The sequence below is a fragment of the Staurois parvus genome, unplaced genomic scaffold (genome assembly GCF_062004578.1).
Source record: "Staurois parvus isolate SC_StPar_1 unplaced genomic scaffold, SC_StPar_1.0 ptg000175l, whole genome shotgun sequence".
NCBI classification, from domain to species: Eukaryota; Metazoa; Chordata; class Amphibia; order Anura; family Ranidae; genus Staurois; species Staurois parvus.
Genome location: NW_028317971.1, coordinates 9,165,542 through 9,192,022, shown reverse-complemented (window position 1 = coordinate 9,192,022; position 26,481 = coordinate 9,165,542). Strand labels below are relative to the sequence as shown.

The 26,481-nt window shown below is 41.5% G+C and overlaps 1 protein-coding gene across 1 annotated transcript in view; it reads left to right on the top strand.

The window, feature by feature from the left end:
* Positions 1-26,063, top strand: part of STRIP2 (striatin interacting protein 2) — a 70,254-nt gene extending 44,191 nt beyond the window's left edge. The window contains exons 16-21 of the mRNA XM_089676922.1: positions 29-155; positions 2,614-2,714; positions 5,793-5,859; positions 16,852-16,956; positions 17,737-17,941; positions 25,094-26,063. Of these exons, the coding sequence (XP_089533048.1) occupies positions 29-155; positions 2,614-2,714; positions 5,793-5,859; positions 16,852-16,956; positions 17,737-17,941; positions 25,094-25,344 (856 nt within the window). The 3' untranslated portion in view covers positions 25,345-26,063. The remainder of the gene's footprint in view (positions 1-28; positions 156-2,613; positions 2,715-5,792; positions 5,860-16,851; positions 16,957-17,736; positions 17,942-25,093) is intronic.
* The last annotated feature ends 418 nt before the right edge of the window (positions 26,064-26,481 follow it).

The window sequence follows — 26,481 nt, the reverse complement described above, 5'->3', positions numbered from 1 at the left end:
GTTTTCACTTTATCTTTTCATCCCGTAGGGTCACTGTGCTGCAGAGCATGAAACTGGGGATCGATGTGAACCGTCACAAAGAGATCATTGTGAAAAGTGTATCTGCACTGCTGGTACTGATGCTCAAACACTTTAAGCTGAACCACATCTACCAGGTATAGTACCCAGAAATGTGTGACAGCAATACAAATTTCTGCTTTCTACATCTTCTCATTACAATCCATAGCATTGGACAAGGAGAGGGGTCTGCCTATTTTTCATTAATCAGGTTTGAGAAGTGTATTTGAAAACACTTGAGCATGTTTTGCACATGTCAGAAACCCCATTATCTTTTAGTGAAAGGCGCTCACAGAATCAGACTCCCAGTTACTGATTGCTGACAGTAACCTGCAATTGTATGTAATGTTTACTGCACATATGTATGCATTGCTACCCCCAGAGGAGCCACTGAATTGTTTTGTGATTTCCCTGCACACCTGAAGATGACACACCTCGCTCTGCCAGCACTTACCCAACACACCTTGAGGTAAGCATAGCCTGAAAGAAGAAAGGATTAGCAAACAGTAATTGTATGGTTAAACACCTGCAGTAAAGTACCACAAATGCCACACCTCCTGCGCTCAGGGACCTGGATCCGTAGGGGGCCGATGGACCAATACTCTTGAAGAGTATGGAGATTTGTCCAGGACCGATCAAAGGCTGTGCAGCTCAAAAAGCTGCGGAAGCTCGATACAAACTGTAGTGAAGAACAAAAGACAGAGCGCACCAACCTTGCGCATTACCTCAGCAAACAGTTAGATTTAGGAAAGATACTCACAAGCATGTAAAGTCTAAAATCAAACCACACGATAAGGAGACACGTGCACATCCCATCGGGAGGGGAGATTCTCAAAGTGGCTCTGACGCATTTCGAAGGGGGAGCCCTTCTTCATCAGAGCTCTTTAGGTGTTTATCTCCTAAATCAATTAACTGTTTACTGAGGTAATGCGCAAGGTTGGTGCACTCTGTCTTTTGTGCTTCACTAAACACCTGCAGTATTCTGACTAATCGTAATTAAAAGCACTAAAATGAATTTACCTAATAACAGTATGTAAAGACAAAATTAACCTATAACAGTCCGTTTTTTTGTTTTTTTTTTGTTCCATAATATTTGTATTAGAAAGTAAGTACACAACATTCTCAGTTTTTATCCTGCTTGGAAGTGATTGATGGAAAAAAAAAGTTGGCCAGCAAAGTTGGGGCCAACTACTGTGTGAAAAAGTACAGCAGTTCCCATTAGACAACAGATTAACTTCTATGATGTTAGTCTCTTACCAGTCCTAGGGTACCCTCTTCTGGGTCTCCGAACACATGCTCTGGTTCAGTAAAAGTCCATTTCAAGTGAGACAAGGATAGAAGTTGCTGATGATCTCTCTTTCAATCCTGCGGAGACATTCCCACTTTTCCTTCCTTACAATTGGTGGGAGTGCTCTTTAGTACTGTCTGCTCTCACCAGGCACCCAAAATAACACTCTCACAGGTAGAAGGTTCTCAGTCTCTGCTTCTCTAAGCTCTCACTGAATTGTGATCACCTACGGCAGGAATATGTTCATCCAGCAGAAACTGTCTTTTTTTCCACACACCTGTTTGCTTCCAGGACCATCCTCTGACATGTAACATTGCACAAAATATTTTCAGGGTATTTTCAGGTACTTGTATAGTGCCGTCAATTTACGCAGCACTTTATATACATATATATTGCACATTCACATCAGTCCCTAACCCTCAAGGGGTGTAAAATCTAAGGTTCCTAACTCACATTCATACATACACATACTAGGGCCAATTTAGACAGGATCCAATTAACCTAACAGCATGTCTTTGGAGTGTGGGAGGAAACCAGAGTTCCTAGAGGAAACCCATGCAGACATAGGAAGAACACCACCTCCAGGCAGGTGGTGTCGTGGTTGGGATTCGAACCAATGACCCTAGTACTGCCAGGCGGAAGTGCTAACCATTTAGCCACTGTGCTGCCCTTATGACTTCAGAAGCAGTCTCTGATCAGCACTCTTCTCTTGGGCAGTACAGCATCAGATAGCTCCAGCAAACTCTGGCAACAGACCACTTTTCTCCCGTCTCTACAACCTTGTGGTGCCCTTTCTCAGCTGCTCAGTATAGGAAAATGGTTGCAGCAGCACATGGTCCTCTCAGTGGCTTCCTCACTGCATTCTGCAAGCTGATGGCAAAACAGAAACGAAGAAAAGTGCGTTTTGTTTTTTTCCAAAGGTTCAGGTGTTTATTTTATTTAGCAAAAAATAAAAAAAACTAGGCGATTAAATACCACCAAAAGAAAGCTCTATTTGTAATAAAAATTTCATATGGGTACAGTGTTGCAGGACTGCGCAATTGTCATTCAAAGTGCGACAGCGCTGAAAGCTGAAAATTGGCTTGGGCAGGAAGGCGGTAAAAATGCCCGGTATTGAAGTGGTTAAATGGACCTTCAGTTTTGAGCAATGTCATTAACAGGGTGGCAAGATTCAAACTGGTAGACTTTGGAAATGCATATTTGTCAAAAATAAGTGTGTTGCCCAGCAGTACATAGCCTTGCTCAGCTCCTCTTCTTCTGTTTTGTAGTTTGAATACGTTTCCCAGCACCTGGTGTTTGCTAACTGCATCCCTCTGATCCTGAAATTCTTCAACCAGAACATTATGTCCTACATCTGTGCCAAGAACAGGTGGGAGCAGATTTTTTATTTTTTTTACAAAGATCTTATTTAGTGGCATAAATAACATACTGTTTGAGTTGTAACACAATTTGCCTCTGAGTGAGGGTGTTCAGACTTTTATCCAGATTTAATACAAGATTTTAAAATGCTGTATGGTTCTGTGTTGGGAGAAAAACTAAGGGCTATATTTATAAAGCAGTGATTGTGATATTTATCAAACATTCACTGCAGGTGAATCTTCCTAGTGCATAGTGATTGATTTCCCTTCAGTCCATATTTGGTGAATGTCACATTCCTTGCTCTATAAATATAATATATAATGCCTGAAAACACATTTTGTCAGCAGCATCCTCATATTATCTAGAATATATAAAAAATTATTTTTCATGGATTTCTGTACTTGAGTTAGCAGGTCTTCCCTCCTGCTGGATATATTACAGTGGGTGTCACATTCACTTATGGATTTTTAATTATTTTGGATTTCCGTTCACTTCCTGTCTACAAGACAAAACTGGAAGTGTGTGGATTTATCTATAGGAGGGAGGGGAAAACTTCTCTTAGACTGTTGTCGTAACAGGTTCTCCTTTAGAAGAATTTGCTCTAAGGCCAGGTTCACACCTGCGTGGTTTTTTTTTTGTGCATTTTGCAGGAACGCAGTGCATGCCATTTATCATGATTCACATCTATGCAGTTTTTGAATGTGCGTTTTTTGGAAAGGGTCAGGGACTTCTTTTCCCGCAGCAGCATGCGTTTTTAGTCCGATAGACTTCAATGAAACCGAATATAGAACGCAAGTGCTGCATTTGCGTGCACTTTTCATGCGCTTTGCGTTTTTAATCTGCCAAGCGACAAGTTGGCCAAAAGATAAACAAAAATGCATCAAAAATACATGTGCAAAAAGCACTGCAGAAACGGATCAAATGCAAACTGCACAGGTGTGAACCTAGCCTAATTATGTTCCGATAACTGTAAAATACTGAATTTCACATTACATTCTGTTCAGTAACAATTGTCCTGAGTGCAATTTCCCAATAGGGGCACAGACGGCAAAATAAAAATAAAAAATACTCAACAGAGGTTCTAACTGGTCCCAGATTAGATCAGCCTCACGGGAGAGTTGGGTATGTAATCCTAATTCAAAATGTAAACAAAGCAAGGTGCCAATTATATCTCTATAGCTTTATTTAATTTATACCATCTATTTCCATTCATTTCAATGAAGTATGCCCAGGGCTTGGTGTATTTAAAACTCCAAAATGTATGTATTGCAGCTAATCAGTTCTTTTGATGTGCTTACTCATGGGGAAATGTGCATGGATTGCAGAGACATACTGAATGTGTTTGTTTTTTATCCTCAAAGCATATCCAAAGTCATATGTTGCATTTTATTCGTTTCTATGTGATGGCTGCATTCATTTTCGTTTTTTTTTTTTCCACCTCGTGAACCTGCTAGTAGACGCTTGTGTAGACTTGCAGTTGGCAGGTGTTATCACATGGTTGCGCCACATTTTTAGCACTGTTAAGCTCAAAAAAGTTGCATGAGCTACTTTTCCATGCATAGGGAAGACCATGAAAACGAATGGGCTGCTCTGTGTATAGTGTGATTATGCGCAAAAAAATAAAACACTATGCTTTACGGCAAGCATCATAGTGACCTATTAGAGAAACTATGCAGGCTTTACCAAAGAGCCTTCTGTACAGCAAACCCACCTCCTTCTTCTCTGGCAAGCAATATTCCTTGAAATGTTGACAACGCCTTATGTTGCCAGTGGTTCTAGAGGAATAGTGTATAGCTATATTTATATTCCTTATCCCTTACCCCTTAGGGCTCTTTCACACTGGCAGCCGGGGGATTTTAAAAGCAGCTTTAGAACCCCTCCCTTCCCTAGGCACCCGCCGGAATTGTAACATTACAGCTTGCTAGGGCTGTGAACATGCCACAGCTGCCATGCTTTGCTTCTTGCCAACGGCATTTTGACTGGATCAACTGTGTGTATAGGATTAGAACTTTTTTTTTTTTTTTTAATGGTTGAACTGGATGGACTTTTGTCTTTTTTCAGCCAGACTAAATATGTAACTATGTAACTTGCGGCATTTGACAAGCAGAGCCACCCATCGTGATAATTAGAGCCACACTGCAATCATGAGCCAAATGTTTGGTTCGCAGTTGCAGCGTTGTTCCCCAAATGTAAATTTAAAAAAAAAGGGATCAAGAGGTGGCAGTAGTGCTTCCTGAATTCCTGTGAGCTGCTGCTATCCCGCCCGTTGAAAAACCGGCTACTGCGGATTGCTTTTCAGAGGGTAATAAGAATTGCCACCTGTCTGAAAAAGCCCTTAGTTACTGATTCTTAATGCTTCTGTGCCTATGTGTCTATAGTAGATGTATCTTTGTCTATAGGCATACCCAGCAGTGCTAGGAATGTTACAAGTTATAACTCTGAAAGCTTTGCTGCACCCTTTAAAATTTGGACAGTTTTGAGGAACCCCATTTTAAAATGGGGAGCCTCAAGGCTGTCCATAATTTTAAAAGGGCACCGAATTCTAAAATGTGCAACTATTCTAATAGTTTCATATAATACAGCAACATCCACACATGTAGGACACCCAACATTAGAGGTGATGTATTCTTCCAGAGCAAATACACTTTTGCACGCTGGTACTGACTAGTATTCCAATGTTTCTCTTCTCCCTCCTCAGTTTTTCTCTATCACTGAGCTAATGTGACCCCAGCACTGATGGAAAGGGGCAGGAGAGGGTCAAACAAGGATGCTGTGCAAGCAGCTGACATCCTCCTTATCAACTGATGTCATTGGTCGTCAGGACGTCAGCGGCTAGAAGGTTGTAATGGTGCACAATGAAAACCTGTAGCTTTGTGTAACTAACAGGCAGGCTTGTTCCACCTGCTGGCTTTTATACAAATTTTGGGAAATTTTTAGACCTTTTGCCAAGGCACACCTGAAGAAACCTCAAGGCACCCTTGTTGAGAGAGACTGGGTTAGGGCATGGTTAAAATCACTTGACATACTGTATATCTTATTTATATTTAAAATGTATACCCTGTCTTATTTATATCTCTTCCTTTCTCAGCATCTCTCTTCTTGACTTTCCATCCTGTGTCGTCCATGAATTGCCAGAGCTGACTGCTGAAAGTCTGGTAAGAAATTTTGAAGATGCCAGTATGTTTCAGCTGTGGTATAGGGGTTACCTTTCATTCAGGTAGGCTACAGTGTATGCGGATCTTTTTTTTTTCATGGAAACTATGGCTTCTTTAAAACATGCGAGAAAGTGGTAGTTTTGCCCAAAACCTGCCCTGCCTTAAAAAAAAAAAAAAAAATCTCAACTGGTTATCATAACTTTCCACTCCCTCTGCTTTTAGTATGTCCATATCCAGTGGCAAAACTGGAATCTTCAGGGCCTCAGTGCAAGAAACCTTGAAGGGCACCCCTTACACCTCGGCCAGGGCCATTCCTATTGATCAGGGGCCCTTTATTCCTGTCACGGGACCCTTTATTACAGTTTCGCAGGGAGACCCGTTCACATGTTCTGCAGCGGACCTTCTTCCTGCTATCTTGGGGCCTCCATGGTGGTGGAACACCAGGGCCTGGTTGCAAGTGCGACCTTTGTGACCCTGGTAATTTCGTCACTAGTGTCAGTAGTTTTCCATTTTTATTTTTTTTTTACCATTTTGGTTTTTTTTATTATTTTTTACAATTTGGGGGGCTTTGGTGAGACATCAGGGGCCACAGTCCTCAATCTCCATGTATGCAGCTTCAGCTGCACAGAATTAATGGGGAGGAATAGTTCTGTACAGAGCGGCTTCCTGTTCATTCACAAAATGAAGCATAGTAAACACAGTTTACTATGCTTCAGTTATGAATGGACACAGAAGTAATAATTACCAATTATATAGAAATATCTGTGCTGTGAAAAAACAAATGAAACCATGTGCGGTAGCTTTCACATATAGGTACATTCTTTGGAGATTTATTTCACTGTATTATTGTTTCATGTACATTAATTTAAGTGGTGCTGTACAATTTTATTCTTCATAATCCTTACCAATCACTCACTGTGTCCATTCAGAAAAGGAATAAATTACCGAACATCTTACCTGCTCTCCATCCTGAAAGTATCCCCCCGCAGCAGCCTGCAGGAAAGGGGAGAGATGAAGCTGGCAGAGCTACGGGGGACGAGGGGGGGGGGGAAGAAGAGTTGAGGGCAAGGAGAGTAAACCAGGGGCCTGGGGCTGCAGGACCTGGATAGGAGGGGTGATGGGAGCAGTATATAGAGTAATTGATACTCTCCATTTTCCTCCCACAGTCACTGAAGGCCTGCAGGAGATCGAGAAGGAGAAACTGGCTTTCAGCAGCTGCAGGAGGAAAATGGAGGGGATCAGTTCTTCTATAAGACGCCCCCACTGCCCCTCCTATCCAGGTGTACAGGGGAGAGCTGCACAGGTCCCCTGGAGCATGGGCCAGGTTGCAGTTGCGACCCCTATACTTAAGCCCCTGTCCATATCACAGTGTTTAATTAGCCACAGCCATTGACATGGCATCTAATGGAAGTACTGGTATAGAGCCTAAAAAGCAGGATTTATTATCGCAAGGTTTGCAAAAGTACTAAATCCTGTTCAGCCAGTATGTTAGTTCAGTCCAAATGTTTGGCACCGATGTGTTGTGCTGGGATTGAAGCCTCATTAATTGGCTGATATCAGCTGAACTGAAATGTGGTTGGTGGATTGATGTGAACGAGGCACTTTTTTTTTCGGAATGTATCTTCTCTGGAGATTCTGAGTATTTGACGTATAATCTGGCTAGAAATCTAGAACAGATCATTCCCTTGCTTAGAGATATGAGAGACTGACAATTATTAACTTTCTGTGGGTAAAAAGTAAGAAGGACTGATCATTGATCAATGCCAGAAATATTCCACTGCTTGTGTTCTTTCCTGTGCCTGTCTTATATGGCATAGTTGTCAATGACACTGCTCAGATAGGTCACATGATTTGTAGGAACTGGGCAATGGCCACATTCTATACCTGGGTTGGTGACTGTGCCATACACAGTGCAGTCTGTGTACAATCATAGTTCTCATGATTGTAACGAACAGCAAATTAATTTGAAACCTAAGATGAGAAGAACCCTTTAAGCTAGTGGCATTTGGGGCTTACCTTTTCTTTTAAATAGAATGTAGTGTTAAAGCAGTATTAAACCCCAAAGCAAACATTTATTATATTGCAGCTTACCAATTCTTAGATATAATGGCAGGATTTGATTTCTTTTTTAGGATTTCTTTTTTTATTTTCATCTGGTGATCCAACCAGCAAGTCTTTTGTTTTTTCAAAAGCACAAGTTCCCCAGCAGAATGTATCCGTTTACATAGATGACACGTACCATTAAACAGTGGCAGGAGTGCTTAAAATGATCAGTTTTTTTATTAATGTAAAACCTTTATAATAAGTTACAGCTTGGTATTTTCTTTTTGGGATAAAGTGTGAGCTGGAGTTTGGATTCAGGGTTCAATTTGTTAGTGTATCTAAATCTGCTAATACATTTAATACTACCCTCTCCCCAGACTGACAATGCTGCTGTCGACTGTGCCCCTTAATCTAGAGTTGTAGCACTTTAATACAGGAGGCATGTTACTGGCTAGATCACCAGGGGAAAACAGGGGGGAAAAAGCCAAAGAACAGAAAACTAATGTAGCCACCACCTGTAAGCGTCCATATATTACATTTTTGGTTTTGTGTTTTTTACCATTTTAAGTTGGCCTTTCTTTTTGAAACTTTTTTTTTTTTTTTGCTCTTTTATTATATCGTCATTATTATTGGTTTGTTCTGGATTTTACAACCACTAATAAAATGTGTAACCTGATGTTTCAGGAGGATAACATTTGCATCCCATTGCAATTTTATGAATTGAAATTCGGTTGGTTCAGCTTAGACAAGCCAAATTTCAATCCATGTATGGCCATTCTAGCTTTACCAAAGTCGATCCAACAATTGACCTCTGTCTAACGGGAATGTTGGAAAATGTTTCTTGGTCAGTGGCAGCAGCTATTTGCTGATGTGTACCGTTGACAACAGCAGATTCCTCTTTCCACCTCGCATGTGCAGATGGGAGAATCTGAAAAAAGTAAATCAGCCTGCTGGCTGATCAAGAAGAAGAAAAAGATCAGTCTATAGCCAGCTTAGTGACACTGCAACATGTTTTTCTATGGAGGGTGTTCTATATGGAGGAACAAACTGCTGCATTATGCTGACATCAAGTGGTCATTTTGTTGTACTGCAGTCAGTCTGATTCTGTGTTAGGCAGACTTTACAGGAAAACTTCTATTGTGCAACTCCTTCCCCCATTCCGCTAGAGATTGTTATTTTATTTTGTACAGCACTTTACTTCTATACAGTTTTAATGTCATGTTGGTGTCACTTTACAGCACCGTATAAAGTAAGGATATATGATTGTTGTAGCAATAAAATAAAAACTCGCACATCTACATTTAAGATTAGCAACAGGAACTCTGCCCAAAGTAGTATAAAAGGAGTGGTGGGAGATACCACATACAAGGCATGTTTGGGTTCAGTCGCTTTGTTGTCAGATAAGTTTAGGGGACCAAGGTTATGCAGCCTCAAAATCTTTCTGAAAATGCATATAAGAAGTAAAGCGGTCAGGAAAGAAGTGGGAGCTGCAATTGCTCAGTTTTGAAGGTGTAATCTTTAGGAATGTAATTTTCTTCCTTTTTTCTACTGTGAAAGACCCAGAGCAGGAATGCATCCACTGAATTTTCAGGACCTTTCACGTTTGGTGTGGGGCAGTCATTTTCTAAGTATTGATGCAGGAATAAGGATTACATCCTTAAGGTGGAGTTCCACTCACCTGTCAAAAAATAAAAGTCGGCAGCTACAAAAACTGTAGCTGCTGACTTTTAAAAAAAAAAAAAAAAAGCCACTTACCTGTCCCTCGGTCCCATGGTGTGTCCCCCATGGCCCATTTCACCGGCCATCCTGTATTCCAGGAGGCCGGCATCTTCAGTGTGGGCACCTGGTTGTGATAGCTTGCGGCTTCACAGCCGGGTACCCACTGCGCATGCGCGAGTAGTGCTGCACTTCATGAATGGTCCTGTAGTCTTCTGGGACCTGTCACGTGTCCCAAAAGACTGCAGGGATGGAGGACAACTTCCGTGTCCTATCGCCTAGGTGATTTGACCGGAAATGGGAGCGATTACCTGTCAAATTCGGGTACCCGCTCCCCCTGCCCCCCAAAGGTGCCAATCCTTAATGGGGAGCGGGGGAGCAGTCCTTAAAGCGGAACTTCCCCTTTTGCTTGGAGCTCTGCTTTAAAGCATAGAGAAACAAGTCGGCAATGACCGCTTCCATGAAAGACTCGGAGGGTGGTAAATGACTGATGGCACATAGAATAGATTTCCAAAGAGACAAAGCCATACATACAATGTTTGCATTTATCTAAACTCAAGAATGAGATTCAGAAAGTACTATATTGATGAGGAACTTACAATATTTAAACTAGAGCTCTAAACTATCTTGGTGTTGGAAGTGGGGAATGACTTATGAGTTTGACCTGCTGTATTCATAGTAGATTAAAAAGGAAAAAAAAAAAAAAAAACAGGGCACATTCTCCTCGTGCATTAATGCAATAACCAAAAATGTATGAAAAAGATGCAAAAACAAACAAGCCATAAAGGTCATAAAAACAGAGACAAGAAGTCAAAGGTGCCAATTGTGGACAGCATGCATCCTCAGGTAAAGTCCTAACGCGTTTCGGGAGTCAAACTCCCTTCCTCAGAGCAATAGATCACTTTACCTGAGGACACATGCTGTCCACGATTGGCACCTTTGACTTCTTGTCTCTGTTTTTATGACCTTTTATGGCTTGTGAGTATGTTGTTTGCATCTTTTTAATACATTTTTGGTTATTGCGTTAATGCACGAGGAGAGTGCGCCCTGTTTTGTTTTTTTTTCTGCTAGTATCAAGATTTCCCAATCGATCAAGGGCGGCACCTCAGCAAGTGCAGGATTCCATTTTGAGTGCAGCAAGAGAGATCTGTGCGCTGGTTTCTGGTTACTGTTGGAGTATTCATGGTAGATTGTTTAGTACAGTAGAAGGCAATAAAGGACAAGCATTATTAGTGTATTATCTTGTAGTCAAAATGAGTGCAAGGTCAAAAATGATCTCTAAAGGGCTTGTTCGCATGTTTGTTGATTATGAAGAATGACGCAACGCTCATTAATGCACTTATAGCATTTATGAAGTGTTTTTTTTTAATGCTTGTTAAATGTCCATGAAAGTGTGGTGTTTTTCTAGTGGGAAGTGCTTAAAGCTTTACTAAACCTACAACAGTAAAATCAGTCTGTAAATGCAGTAAACCCTAAGGGGTTAATCCTCCACATTATGTAAAAACGCTATTTGATCCTGTCTTCTCTGATCCTCCCCTTCCAGTAGCTCCCTCTTATCTCCTGATAAGACATATCGTGTGGAGTCACTCTGCACATGCTCAGTTTTGTGTGTATTGCCAGAGAGTTTTTTTCTTGGGAGAATGCATGTGATCAGCACAGGGCCAATTAGCACTGTCCAGACAGGTCAGGGGTCCTGCATCCTCCTAGACTAAATTGAAAACTCCTTCTAGAAGCGTTAACCAGTGCTCGGCTGGACACTGATAGAAATCACAAGACTGCTCTAACTGCTGATGAGAAAAGGTATTTAGCCGTTTATATTTACTAAAGTAATTGCATTTCTATGTTGTGTGTACTGTGGGAGACCAGATATAGTGAATGCAGGGTCCGGGGTTTAGTAACACTTTAAATGGGAAATTTATATAGTAGAGATGATCTGCTATGAGGTTTGGTTAGGTTGTGGTGTGATAGACATTTTTGTGATTTCTCTGCAAGATGTATTTATATACGTTGACCTCTTTTACACTTGGCTTGTCCCAGCTCCCAATCTAAGGAGAATACCTGCTTTGTGACTTGTTGCCTGCTTTGTGACTTGTTGGGATTTTTTTTAATGTGTCAGAATAGCTTAGGATACTCGGGTCATATAATTCTGGGTGCTGTTCCACCTCTTTTTATGAGTACTGATACATTAATATCCGCTTTCATGACACTTGCTGGCACTGGCACTTTCATGTACTGAATTTTGAAGGCGTGGTCACTTGCTGACACTGACTCTTGCTGGCTCCAGCACTTGCTGACACAAAAAGCTTTGTCACTGGCAATGATGCTTAATTCCTCTGCCTGGCACTCTCAGTATTGCTGGGTGACTTGTTGCTTTTGCTTGCACACAGAATCAAATGGTGTTGGCACACAGCTGCTCTGTACAAACATGAAGTGTCTGAAGCTGCTCTGTCCTAGTTCTCTATTATTTCCCAGTGCATTCTGGGATACAGGACCCTCCACTGTCTCTCCCCAGCACCCAGCTTACACTTTAAAAAAAGTTTCATTAACACACCATAAATGTTATAGGTTTGGTTAAGCTGCATTCCAATTTTAAATTAATGGAGGCGGTTGATAAGCGTTGATGTCTCCTAGACTGTAAGCTCGAAAGGGCAGGGCCCGCTAACCCTCGTGTATCGTGTATTGTTTTGCTACTGTATTGTCTCATGTCTTGTCCCCCATTCTAATGTACAGCGCTGAGCAAACCCTTTGGCACTATATAAATACTCTATAATAATGATGGTGGCACGTTGCTTAATTTGTAACACAACAAAACACAACACTGTTGCTCCTATGTGTACTGCACAGTGCAGTGTTCATTGTAATATTCATGGCAGGCATTGAAGGATGGTTATGAGACTTTTAAAATGCTGATTAAATGCCACTTAACTGCTTCCCCGCTGCCCTATATCAGAACTATATCACTGTATTTGCATCATTGGGGTGGCAGTTAGTCCATTACCTCCCAGTGTCAGAATGCCCGCCGCAGTCCCACTATAAGTCTCAGATCACCACCATTACTAGTATTAAAAAAAAAAACCAAAAAAAAAAAACGCTATAACTATCACATAAACCAATCAATTTACATATATTGGGATTTTTGTTTTTTAGCAAAGACATGTAGCAGAATACATTTTGGCATAAATTGATGATGAAATCTGATTTTTCAAAAAAAGATTTTTACTGGATATGTTTTATAGCAAAAAGTAAAAATAGGGGGGTTTTTGTGTTTTTTCTTTTTTTTTTAAAAAAAGTATCGGTCTTTTTTTTTGTTTATAGCGCAAAAAATAAAAACCGCAGAGGTGATCAAATACCATCAATAGAAAGCTCTATTTGTGTGGGAAAAAAGGACATTACTTTCATTTGGGTGCAGCGTTGCATGACTGCACAATTGTTAAAGTAATGCAGCGCTGTATTGCAAAGAATGGCCTGGTCAGGAAGGGGGGTAAATCCTCTGTTGGGCAAGTGGGTAAACATATGATAATGATGGGCATGTGAACGAGCCCTTAGTAGCATGAGGAGTCGGGGAGACTGAACTGTTACAAAGTGATACGTCTGGTAAGATAGTCCCTTTCATTCATGCTAGGATTTGGCTCCTCTTATAGAGTTTAGGAGCAGATCTGAGTGTCCTATCCAGTCAAATGATACTGCAATCTAAAGAAGTGAAATTATTGTACATTAAAACAGAATGGACCCTGTACAAAATGTGCCAACAGACAAAATGACAATTTTCATCTGATCTGTCTAGTGGTTGTTGGACCAAGCAACAATTGTAGATTTGCACACCCTACCCTGCCTTTCCTGACATCATCTATCAGACCTTTCACAGTGGAACATCAAGTGGCCAAATATAAATTTGTACTGTTTTACCCCAAGATAATTCACATGTCTTGTTCAGTGAATCCCCTTCCTTGCATATGGAAGATTTCTTGGCATGGCTGGTAGGATGAGACAGAGAGGGAGTCATTTGTTTATTGGCAAACACTAAACCTCTGATCCAGGGCAGCCAGTAGAGACTGAGTTTAGCAGAGTTCTGAGACAAATTTACCACTGTAGATTAGACAAATTTTTATTCAAAACGCACACAGAAATAAGAGATCAGAAGTAGGTTTTTCCACACAAATTTTGTAATTAACTTTTCAAAAGAGTTTACATAGCATCAAATTCATTCACGCATGGAGGGATCAAAACAATTGCATGGATTATTATACAAGCAGGAGTGAGTATAAACAGTTCATCCAAAGTGGCATTCCAGGGGTCCAGCCTTTTGGTTCATATTGCAGACTTTGTTTTGGGGCAAAACAGAAGTAGGGTTTTTTTGGGGGGCAAACAGAAGTAGGGTTTTTTTTTTTCATGTCCTGGTGCTACTTTTAGCCAGGAGAAGTACTTCGATTGACTACAAGATTTCAACTTGATTCATGCTCTAAAGCTATCTTCTGTTTTGCACTGCCTTGCTGTGCAACAGAATTGATAACCGTGTTTAGCAGCAAGGTCAGTATTGGAAGGATGAGAAAATGTGAACTAGCCCTACCAAAATACAAAAGCAAAAAGCTGCTTACAAAAGGTATACAATAAATCCCTGAAACCTATATATAATGGTTGCAGCGCCAGAAAAACCAATAAGTAAGTGATAATCCACAATATACACTCATTGGCCACTTTATTAGGTACACCTTGTTAGTCCAAAGAAAATATCTCCCCATGCCATTATACCACCACCAGCCTGAACTGTTGATACAAGGCAGGATGGAACTATGCTTTCATGTTGTTTATGCCAGAATCTGACCCTGCCATCTGAATGTCGCAGCTGACATCGAGACTCCTCAGACCAGGCAATGTTTTTCCAATCTTCTATTTTCCAATTTTGGGGAGTCTGTGTGAATTGTAGCCTCCGGTTCCTGTTCTTAGCTGACAGGAGTGGCACTCGGTGTGGTCTTGGCTGTAACGAGTGGTTATTCAAGTTACTGTTGCCTTCCTATCATCTCGAACCAGTCTGCCCATTCTCCTCTGACATCAACGAGGCATTTTTGTCCACACAACTGCCACTCACTGGATAATTTCTCGGGCCATTCTCTGTAAACCCTAGAGATGGTTGTGCGTGACAATCCCAGATAAGCAGTTTTTAAAATGCTCAGACCAGCCCGTCTGACACCAACAACCATACCATGTTCAATATTCCTTTTAACCCCCTTTCTTCCCCATTCTGATGCTCGGTTTGAACTTCAGCAAATAGTCTTTACCACGTCTAGATGCCTAAATGCATGGAGTTGCTGCCATATGATTGGCTGATTAGTAATTTGTGCTACCAAGCGATTGAACAGGTGTACCTAATAAAGTGGCCAGCGAGTGTATATTTAGTGCGAACATAAATGTGTCCTTAAATCAAAAACGAAAAAGTTCTTCTGTTGTAAAGAACAAAAAACAAAGCTCACCAACCTTGTGCATTGCCTCAGTAGGCACTTAATACATTTATTGATAAGAAATATACTCACAAGAGTAGCAATATAAAAGGCATGTAACAACGAACAGCGAAACAGTCTCTCGGTCAAGCTGATGCGTTTCGAAGGGGGGGGGGTTCCCTTTAAAACGCATATCAATAAATTTATTAAGTGCCTAATGATGTAATGCGCAAGGTTGGTGCGCTTTGTTTTTTGTTCTTTATTACAGTTGTTATCGGGTTTCCCCAGCTTTGTGTTTGAGCCGCACAACCTTTGATCAGCGTTGGATGAACATTATACTTTCATCATACTGTCATATTGTTCGATTTGGCCTTCTTCTGATCTGGGTCTCTGAGCGCAGGAGGTGTTGGATTTGTGCTTACAAAAAGTTCTTCCACAGATGAATCGCAGTAAATTGTGAATATCACTTGTGTATCCAGTGCATAAATAATAGATGGTGTCTCTTTGCTCAAACCTTCACCATATATAAGGGAAACAGCCGCTCTGTTTTTTCTTCATCTTATAGGGAGATTTCAAGCTTACCGCAATAAAATGCTGTCTAAGCAGAGAACAGCAATATGCACGTGTTGTATAATATCCTTCAGGACCGCTCTCCTTCCATTACTAAAAACAAAAACTGTATGGGAACATTGTGAAGATTTGCATTCTATAAAATGCCATTTCTTTTCCAAATTTGTAACAAGGCAAAACAAGAGATTTCTTAGGTACTGTTCAAATAACATCATCAGTGTCAAAAAGTTTTGGAGCACTTTATCCTCATGGCCTGAAGTAGCATGTTCTTACCAGGGCTGGATTTGGCCTACCTGATATAGGGGTGCAGTATAAAAATAAAAAAAAAAGGTCAGGAGGTATAATGTCAATGGTGTGACAGAGATACATAGAACCAGTATTCTCTGTTTACTCTGTATTCTTCTGTACCATAACCCGGATGTGACATCTGACAGGTAGTGGAGAGGAGGTGCAGGAGTGAACAGTAGTATGTGTTAAGGTGATTAAACAGAACCTGTGCCCCCTTAGGTGTTCTATCAGAGTTCCCCCTTCCATTGGGGTAACTATAAGTACCCCCCATTACATCAAGTGTCCTCATCAGAGTGTCCCTTACATAAAATGTCCATGCCAGAGTGCACCCTTACTTCAATTCCTCCCCTCAAAGTGCCCCCCTACATCCGTTGTCCCCATCAAGTTTCATGGATTAGTTTGCTGCACTCTTCGATATCTTTGTGGGGCACAACTAAAATCTGGGGGGGCATAGCCCAGCACCCACCTAGATCCAGGCCTGGTTCTTACCTCCTTTCTCTCACTGGAGGGATTCTGCTGAATATGCATTCCCTGGCTGGTTTGTACTATTCAATTGTTTCACAGATGGTTCTGATGATGGATCCTCTGTGCAGCCTGTGCTATGGTTGGCGGTATGGTCAGAGAGTATATCTGTTACAGCTGACCTGTACAGGGAATCACTAGAGACAAGGACCTAGGACAGCTGGGAATACAGAACTCTTGGCAGGAGTATAGTGCAGCACTGGGCTGCTGATCTTACAGGCAACTTAAAGCATCTGTGGAAGAACTTTTTTGTTTTTGATTTATGGACACATTTAGGTTCACACTAATTATATGTGATGGATTATCTAGATCCACTTTATTATTTAGCACTACAATCATTCCATAGTGGAATGATGAGGTTGGCTTTATTTTAATATTACATGGACTGTGTGAACATCTTTTTGTAATGTGTTTTCAGGAGTCGGGAGACAATAACCAATTTTGTTGGAGGAATCTCTTCTCCTGCATCAACCTGCTGAGAATCCTTAACAAGCTCACCAAGTGGAAACATTCCCGGACCATGGTGAGTGTCCAAACAAAAGATAGATATGCCGAGCATTCATACAATGTACCTCTAGATTCAAAGAAGCTGGAAAATGATTGATTGCATGCATGCAATACGTGCACAAATCCTACCGATAAATATCGCAAAATGCCTGCTAATCTATTCGCATGCAGAAGTAAATAATTTGAGATGCTGCATTCCAAATGCTTGGTAGGGTTGTACCACAGTCATGGGGTAAGTTTGTGCATTTGAAGCTGACCGGGCACACACTGACTCTTTTTGCATTCATTTTGTATATCTTTTCCATATGCGTCGTGAAAACAACTTAGTTTCCCATCAATATTGGAAGTTTGTATGCCGCAGTATTTTTGATCTGGACTGTGGCTGTATTAGAAAACATGAGCTTTAAAGCTTATCTAAAAGGAAAACTTTTTTTGGAAAATGTAGGTAATAATTAGAAACGCCTCTAAGTTATGTGTTTTTGACGGGAAGTCCTCTTAGACAGTTGTCACTGGAGCTGACCTTTCAACTGGAAGATTTTCCCTAACCGGTTTTAGGGACAACATTTTTGACTTTTCCATCATTGTCTGTTCCTGTGACCAAAAAAGGGTAGTGAATCTCCTTAGCAGGGACACAGGCTGCAATACATTTTTTTTTCCAGAGGTTCTAACCCATCCATATTGTATCAAAATCAAAAACTTTCTTTTTTTGTTTAGGATACAACTGCATTAGTTATAACCTTTTGTCCCATTTGCTGTATTTAAAGTGTAATAAGATATGATGTCACTTTGGTTACAGATGTTGGTGGTGTTTAAGTCTGCTCCCATATTAAAACGAGCACTGAAGGTTAAACAGGCCATGATGCAATTATATGTGTTAAGACTGCTGAAGCTCCAGACTAAGTACCTGGGGAGACAGTGGAGAAAGAGCAATATGAAAACTATGTCTGCTATCTACCAAATGGTGCGGCATAGAATGAATGATGACTGGGCCTATGGCAACGGTAAGTAATTACCCATAATACATCAACCATTTACCTTTGTGAATTATTAAAATTTTCAGAATAATATTGAGCAGAAATGTACACACTATTGCAGTGTATTGGCTTATTGGAAGTTATCAGTGGTTTTCTGTGTTTAAATATATATATAATATGTGTTTTGATTTTATATATACTTTTATTTTTTTTTTTGTCAGTGTCCAATCACCTGACGTAGTTTTATATAACACAGTTTTATTAATTTTAGGAGTCTCTGCAATCCGATTTTGTACATAGAATAAAATCAATTTTCTATAGTTCATTGTGGGACATAGGTTCCAATGCTCTGTGTCTATGATCATGCTATTGCTTTTCCATGCTCAGAGTAGGAGGGGTAAAATTGGCACTGCTTTTTTTTGTTTGCCAATATCCAAACATTCTCTAGGAAGCAGTATAACCTAACCGTCCCTGAATTCCTGTGTCCATCAATGAACTCCAGAAAACAGATTTTACCACAAATAAAAAAAAAAAATCTGTGATTAGCAGTGCCTTGTTTTTCTAACAGTTGTCAGAGTGAGAACATATTTTTCACTCTTTTTAAAGCTGAATTTCTGTAATTATCTGTTTTTGTCTTTTACCTACATTGGGCTAGCTTGGATACATGTAAATATCCATGGAGGACTGCTGGGGATGATGTAGTAGTTTGTGCTATATATATATATTTCATTTCAGCATGTAACCAAGCTGGCTCCATGAAAGTTTAAATTATAAGATAATGCCTGGAATTCAACATCACAGCCCCACCCCTGGGATAAACTAATCCTTATACTAAATAATAATACTATCTAAAAGTCCTTTTACTTACCAGTAACCACGGTCATGTGATGCTCCAGCTCCTGAGCCTTCTGCTTTTCTGAACTGAAATTAATGCTAAAGCACAACACGTGTCAAGCATTTTTTCTAAGGATGCACTGATATGATACCCTTTTTTGATCGGCAAGTACGAGTACCAATACTTTCGGTCAAGTACTCGCCAATACAAAGTACCGATAATTTTGCAGTGCGATTTACTTCAATACGAAATGTATGGACGCACGCAAATTGCATGGCAAAGAATAGAATGTGATTCCTGTCTAAATTGAATGCTGTTTCCCCTTTGCTCCTTTGTGAACCCAGGCTTGTCAAAGCTGCTTCACAGGCCTGGGGATTTGAAATCTCCGACACTTTCTCTCCTCTCCTTGCAGGGCTGACAGTACAGGCTAGACAGCTTCTGACTGGTCAGCACCGTCCATGTGACCGTTCTGACTAATCAAAAGCTCTCTAGTCCAAACTGTCATCCCTGTAAGGAGAGAAGAGAAAGCCGTGGGGAGTGCAAATCCCTGTGGCTTTCTCTCCTCTTCTACAGCTGAGAATACGGAGTATCTGCCACCAGGTATCTATCCCTACACGCCCACTCTTACAAAATGTAGTTTTTAAAATATTTCATTTATCAAAAAGCTGTGCAAACCTACCTGGCCCTATGTGAAAAAGTAATTAACCCCCACCCCCTTGCTAAATCGTGAACGAACTGTGGTTAGCCACATTTTTTGGAAAGCTGAATTAGATTTCACTTTGCGCATGCAGGCCTAATTACCACCAGTCCTGTTGAATCAAAAAATCTATTAAATAGAAGCTGTCTGACAAAGTGAAGCACGCTAAATGATCTCAAACTGCAACACATCATGCTGCAATCTAAAGACATTCAAGAACAGATGAGAAAACCTAAACAGGCCGTTCATGCTTGAAAACCCCTCCAGTGTGGCTGAATTGAAACAATTCTGCAGAGAGTGGGCCAAAATTCCTCCATAGGAATGTGAAAGACTCATTACCATTTATCGCAGATGCGTGATTGCAGTGCAGGGCACAGCCAGTTATTGGGTTTAGGGGGCAATTACTTTTTCACGTAGGGCCAGGCAAGTTTGCATATTTTTTTTTTTCCCCCCCTTACAAAATGAAGTTTTTTTTAAATTTATAATTTAATTTATTATCTACTTTGTTTGACGATCTGAATCATTTAAGTGTGACAAATATGCAAAAATAAATAATCAGGAAGGGGGAAAATACTTTTTCACAGTATTGTATGTGTGCATGGACACATAGACTAATATAGAGGGGTATTTAGAGACAGAAAAAAAATTACAGATCCCTCTAAAAGCAGAATTAAAAACATGTGCATGAGCTCTAATAGTTAGAGGTGAGTGAGAGAATTGTTTGTGCCCTAACCTTAAACCTGTTAAAAGGATCTTTCTTTATCATACATCACAGGACAAAGTGGGCTATTCATGACTATGTGGGTTATAGGCCACCTATAGGTGAATGGACACACGCTGACTAGAGAGGAGGTCCTCCTCTATATAATCCCTCCTATATAGGAAGTACTTCAGTTTTTTTTCACCAGTGTCTGTAAGGTGGATAGTCACTGAATGTGTTGCTGTGCTCTTGGAGCATACCTGAAAGTCCAGAACGGTTCCATTAGAGAATCAGGGACTATCGGATCTATTCGGAAGGCTATGAGCTAAAATGGATGGTACCCAAGCATCGCTGAATAAGGAGAAGCACCCTTGAAGTTTTGCCTGTAATGCAGCCCGCGCAGATTGAACCCTGTGCAGTTTTAAATCTGACCAAGGCGCTTCCAGTGGGGTGCTATACGTGTCCAAGGCAGTGTCCCCTCAGAATGGGGACTGAGCCCTTGAAAGTCTGTATGACAATGCCCGCCATGAAGGTTGATGTTTGACGGAAATCAGGGACCTGATTTTTTTTTTTTTGTTCCCGAGATGTTCTTGCTCTTCTGTTGTCGGCCATTAGAGGGATTACAGTCGACACGCATGTGCAGTAGCAGCTGGAAATGGAAGTCGGCCATATTTGTTTATCTGGAGGCCAGGACATACATGGGCTGCTGCTGGGGAATCTCCTGTGGCCAGGATACAGAGCGGACTATTCTGTAGGGGCATGTGAGTACTCCTCTGAAAGGGAAGCATGGACCAGTCAGTCAGGAGCCACCCTAGGTGGCTCATAAGGCAGCATTTGCATTGAGCGGTTTTACTTCTGTGCACTACTTGCATAGCTGTATCTTGAGATCTGTGTTTACTAGTGGAGGTGCACGGCTTTGCGCTATCAGAAGTAATGTCTTCCAGAAAGCGGAGTTGGGGAGGAGCAGCAGGAAAGGGCACTAATGTACCACCGCCAGGTCCTGAGGAACCTAGCCGAACATCCCTGTAATATCCTCTCCTGACAGGCCATAAGTGACTGGGCAGTCTGAGCCGCTGTGCCTATCTGGAATTGTGGCTGCCATTGGGGCTTCTGCCTTAGCATATGTAACCAAGGATGATCTTGCTTCAGCCTTAGCGGGTTTAGAAGATAAGATCGCTGGGGTGATTGCATCGGTTTCTCAGGGGACTAAGAAGCGGAATAGGTCCCCACTAGAACCACAAATCCTGGAGCAGGAATGGGTGGAGCCTGAGGATGAAGAAGAGTTGAAGGAAGGTCAGGTAGTAGAATTTCTGTCATCACAGCCTGAGCAGACGCAGGTGGTCCCTGCCTCCCAGTGTCAGAGATTTTTAGTCCAGGATCTCACTGATATGGTAAGGTCTGCATTGGGGCTATCTCTGATAGAAACCTCTGAGGTTACTTTTTCTTCCGAGGGAACTTTGAAGCCTTCACAGAGTACTCAGGCCTTTTCCAGTGCATCCTCTTCTGGCGCAAATTATGTATGCTGACTGGGATCACCCAGACAGGGTTTTTCGTTTTAGCAAAGAGGTTCTCTTTTATTACCACAAGGAACAAAAGTTTAAGAAATGGGGGTTGCCTGCAGGGAATGCAGCTATTTCAGAAAACCTGTACGTTATCCACAGGACATGTTAAAGATTTAACTTATCCACTGGATCCTTGAAAACCTGTACATTATCCACAGAACATGTTAAAGATTTAACATGTCGTGTGGATAACAAACAGGTTTTCATGGACCCAGCAGATAAGAAGCTAGAGTCTCTCCTTAAGGTCTCCTTCTCCCTGGCAGATTCTGTCGCACAGCCAGCTGTGGCAACTATTGGCATTTGGCAGAGTCTTTCTGACTATGTCAAGCAGCGGATTGGAGCATCATCAGTGCAGGGGGAATGCTCGGCCGAGGATTTGGAGGATGTTCCACATGCTTTGTTTCACTGTCGATGCTCTTAAGGATTCAATTCATCAAATTTCTCACTTGGCCCTCTTATCAATACACATGCGCAGGTTTTTGTGGCTGAAGAGTTGGTCGGCAGAACTGCCATGCAAAAAATAGTTGGCAGGTTTTCCTTTTCATGGGGTACGGCTGTTTCGGGTAGATTTGGACAAATATATCCAAAAGAGTTCAAGAGATAAGAGTGCTCTCCTTCCCTCTAAGAGGAAATCTAAACGCCATTCTTTTAAAGTGACAGGGGCTTTGGTTGCTGGGCCCTCATCTACCAGGCAGTCATTTTGCCACACACAGGTCCCAAGGTCCCAGCCTCCAGAGGTAGATCTCAGAATTAAAATCCAAGGAGGCCCTGGGTGAAAAAGTCGTCTGACAGATCCAAGGTCCGCCTACTTATGAAGGAGCGCCCCCACTTGTTTGGGTGGGGGGGAAGGCTTTTAAATTTTGTGGCCACATGGAGAGCTCTAATACAAGAAAAATGGGTAATTTCCATGATTTCTCTGGGGTACAGGCTAGAATTTCAGGTATTGCCCTCTCCCCGGTTTTTAAGGTCAAATGTACCAATAAATCCAGAGAAAAAAGCTTTATTTCAGGAACTCGATTTTTCAGGGGTTTTATTTAAACCTGTTTACCATCCCAAAACCAAATGGGGATGTAAGGCCTAGTTTGAACCAATTCCATACGAAAGGATCGACATTTACGAACTGATTTAACCCTTTGAGATCCAGTCAGTAGTGACCTCCCTACAGGAGGGAGATTTTTTTTATGTCCATAGACATCAAGGACGCATACCTGCATGTACCGATATTCATTCCTCACCAAAGATTTCTGTGGTTTGAGGTAGGGGCTCCGCATCTCCAGTTCATAGCACTATCGTTTGGGCTGGCTACGGCTCCCAGAGTTTTCACAAAAATGTTTTCTCCTTTGTTGGGGCTACTGAGTACTACAGGGAGTATCGGTCAAAAGTTATCTAGATGATCTCTTGCTCAGAAATCGGTCAGTGCCAGATCTGAAGCAGGATGTGGTCCTTACAATGCAGATCCTGGAAAAGCTGGGCTGGGTGCTCAACTTCAAGAAGTCGGCCCTGGAACCAATGCAGAGCCTGGAGTATTCGGGGATGGTCCTAGACACTGTTCAGGGAAAGCTATTTCTGCCTCCAGCAGAAGGTTGTGCCCTGGGGAACGAGGTTTGCATTTTGAAGGCTAAGAGGTATCCTTCAATTCGCCTCTGTATGAGCTTGCTGGGGAAGATGGTGGGAGGAGTCTATTCCGGTGATATGGATTGCTCCAGCCTGGCCCAGGAGGGACATAGTGAGGATGGCAGTAGATGGGCCGTGGGCCCTGCCGTATCGGCCAGACCTATTGTCTCAAGGACCTATATTGCACCCAGCTTTACGGTCACTAAGTTTGATGGCATAGCTATTGAAACCCAGATCCTGAAGGATAGGAAAGTGCCAGATTCTATCATTCCCATCATGTTGGGTGCTAGAAAGGAAGTTTCTAGGAACATTTATTACAGAACCTGGAAGGCTTACATTGTCTGGTGTGAGGTTCATAAATGGCACCCACAAAAGTATGTGATTGGCAAGATTCTGTCATTTCTTCAAACGGGGTTTAACATATCCGCTGGTCCTTAAATGGTGCCATTTAAGGGCCAGATTTCAGCATTCGCTATTTTTTTTTTTGCAGAGGCCCATTGCACCTCACTCCTTTTGTCTGCACTTTTTTTTACAAGGAGCGATGCGTATGGCTCCTCTTCCTGTCAGGTTGCCTTTCTGTCCTTGGGACCTGAACCTTGTTTTGGAGGTTTTGCAAAAGCCACCATTTGAACCTATTGGAGAGATTCCACTGGTCCTGTTGACTCGTAAGGTGTTGTTTCTTGTGGCAATCACTTCTGCGAGAAGGGTGTCCGAGCTGGCAGCTCTATCTTGCAGAGAACCATTTCTGGTTTTGCATCATAAGTTGGTGTTGCGACCTCATCCGTGCTTTTTACCAAAGGTGGTTTCTAGCTTTCATCTCAGTCGGGACATAGTTCATTCTTTCCTAAGCCTCAGTCAGCACAAGAAAGATCTCTGCATACCTTGGATGTGGTTCGTGTTTTAAGGGTCTTCTTGAAAGTGACAGCACAGTTCAGATGCTCTATTTGTGCCGCCAGAAGGGCCTAGGAAGGGGCAGGCGGCATCCAAGGCAACTATTTCTCATTGGATCCACCAACTGATCATTCAAACCTATGGTTTGAAAGGTAAAATCTCACAGCTTCGGGTGAAGGCACATTCTTCCAGGAATGCTGGGGCATCTTAGGCAATCCACCATCAGGCATCAGTGGCTAAGGTTTGCAAGGCCGCTTACATGGTCTTAGTTTACACTTTCACAAGGTGGATGTTGGAGCCACAGAGGATTCGGCCTTTGGCCGCAGTGTTTTACGGGCGGCTCACAGGACACAGAGGTCCCGCCCCTCTTTATGAAATTTTCATTGCTTGCTAAAAAAAAAAATGAAGTACTTCCTGTATAGGAGGAGTTATATAGGGGAGGACCTCCTCTTTGATTGGTTGGCCAGTGTCCATTTAACTAAAGGGAGCCTATAACCCACATAGTCATGAATATCCTGTTCTGTGTCCTGTGATGTACTACAAGAAATCGATTTTACATGTATGTAGAAAAAAAATCTAATTTTTGGCAAACTTACCAATTAATCACATGGCATTACAGTGGTGCCTTTTCTGCAACAGGAGCTTGAATTAAGCCATGTATGTCCCTCAATAACAATTTATAAGATATGATCCCTACCTAAGTTGTTAATTATATTAGATACCAATACAAACTACTGTAAGTGCTTAAGTAGCACTGTTATGTGAATTGGTTAACATAGTAAATAATCACTACAGTTTCCTGCCATAAACGTCATTTGTTACATTTGTTATCTTTAATATGGTTTTTATAGCAGTATTTATTTTACTATATTTTCTTTAGATATTGATGCCCGACCTTGGGACTTCCAGGCAGAGGAGTGCACATTACGGGGTAACATAGAAAGCTTTAACAGCCGAAGATATGAGAAAAACCCAAACTGGGAGTTTGCCCCTGTAGACAACTGTCTGCAGAGTGTTTTGGGCCAGAGGATTGAGCTTCCAGAGGATTTTCATTACACCTATGAGCTCTGGCTGGAAAGAGAAGTGTTCTCCAAGCCAATCCAATGGGAAGAACTGCTGCAGTATTCCTGACTACCGAGCATAGCCATTTAGTCACATCTTCTTGTGTACTATATGGTGCTTTTCTGACACTGTGTAACATGGGAAACCCAGAGTTATGAGTAACTGGCAGGCATTTTCTCTGCTATGGGTCTAGTTTGAAGAAAAGAGCTTAATGAATGTTTTGGAAAGGTCAGAGTCATTTTCTATTTGCACTGAAGAGGGGTAACTCTGGTTTTTGCCAGTACTTTGTTTTAGTTGGAACAGATCTGTTTGACATGAATGCCGTCCAAAGGCCCCAACTACCTGATGCCTTCGATTCAAGTGCCTAGCCTTTATATGATATCATACTAGTTGGGTAATTAGCGCCAATATTAGTGTGAAGCTTTTGGGTTTTTTAGCGATTTGTCAGGTAAATAAACTTGTCTCTTTTGTGTGTTTTCCACATTGTGTATGTAAAGGAACTCTAGAAATGTAAAATTTAGCTTTAATATAAAAGTGATTTTTAGCCTGTGTTTTTATTTTTTCTGAACAACCCAACATGTTGCACAAAACATCAAAGAAGTTAGGTGAACGTGCAAGTGAGGTCTCTTCCCCCCTCAAGGAAGAAATCCCATCATCATACTCGAGGTATTTATATGGGACTTAGCTAGTGTCTACATGCATTTAAGGCTGCATTCTCACTGTAGTTTTTCATTAACTTGTGCAAAAATGCCCGATTTCGTGTGTGATTACAAAATGTGCAAAAACCACTTGTAGTGCTTGTGGCTTCATTTATTGTTAATGACACCCCAAATACCGCAAAACAATCATGTGTCTTTTGCTAGAAAAATGCATGACAAACACTCCAAAGCATGGTAGAAAAATGCTCAAAGCTCATAAAAGTGTATGAGCCACTTTCCTGCACATAAGGCTGCCCATTGAAATGAATAGGCTATCCTATGCAAGTATTGCAGCACTGTGCAAAAAAGGCCCAAAAAAACACCTATTAGTTATACCTGCAGTCACGCATTAGAGGGTGAATAAATAAGCAATTCACAGGAGGCTTTGTATTCTACAAATGATTACAAATCTTCTTCTGATTGGCTGAGGCACAGCTCATGATGTCATCTTTTCATAACTGCCTCTCCGCCTCAGCCAATCAGAGTAAGCCTTGTATATATTCATAGA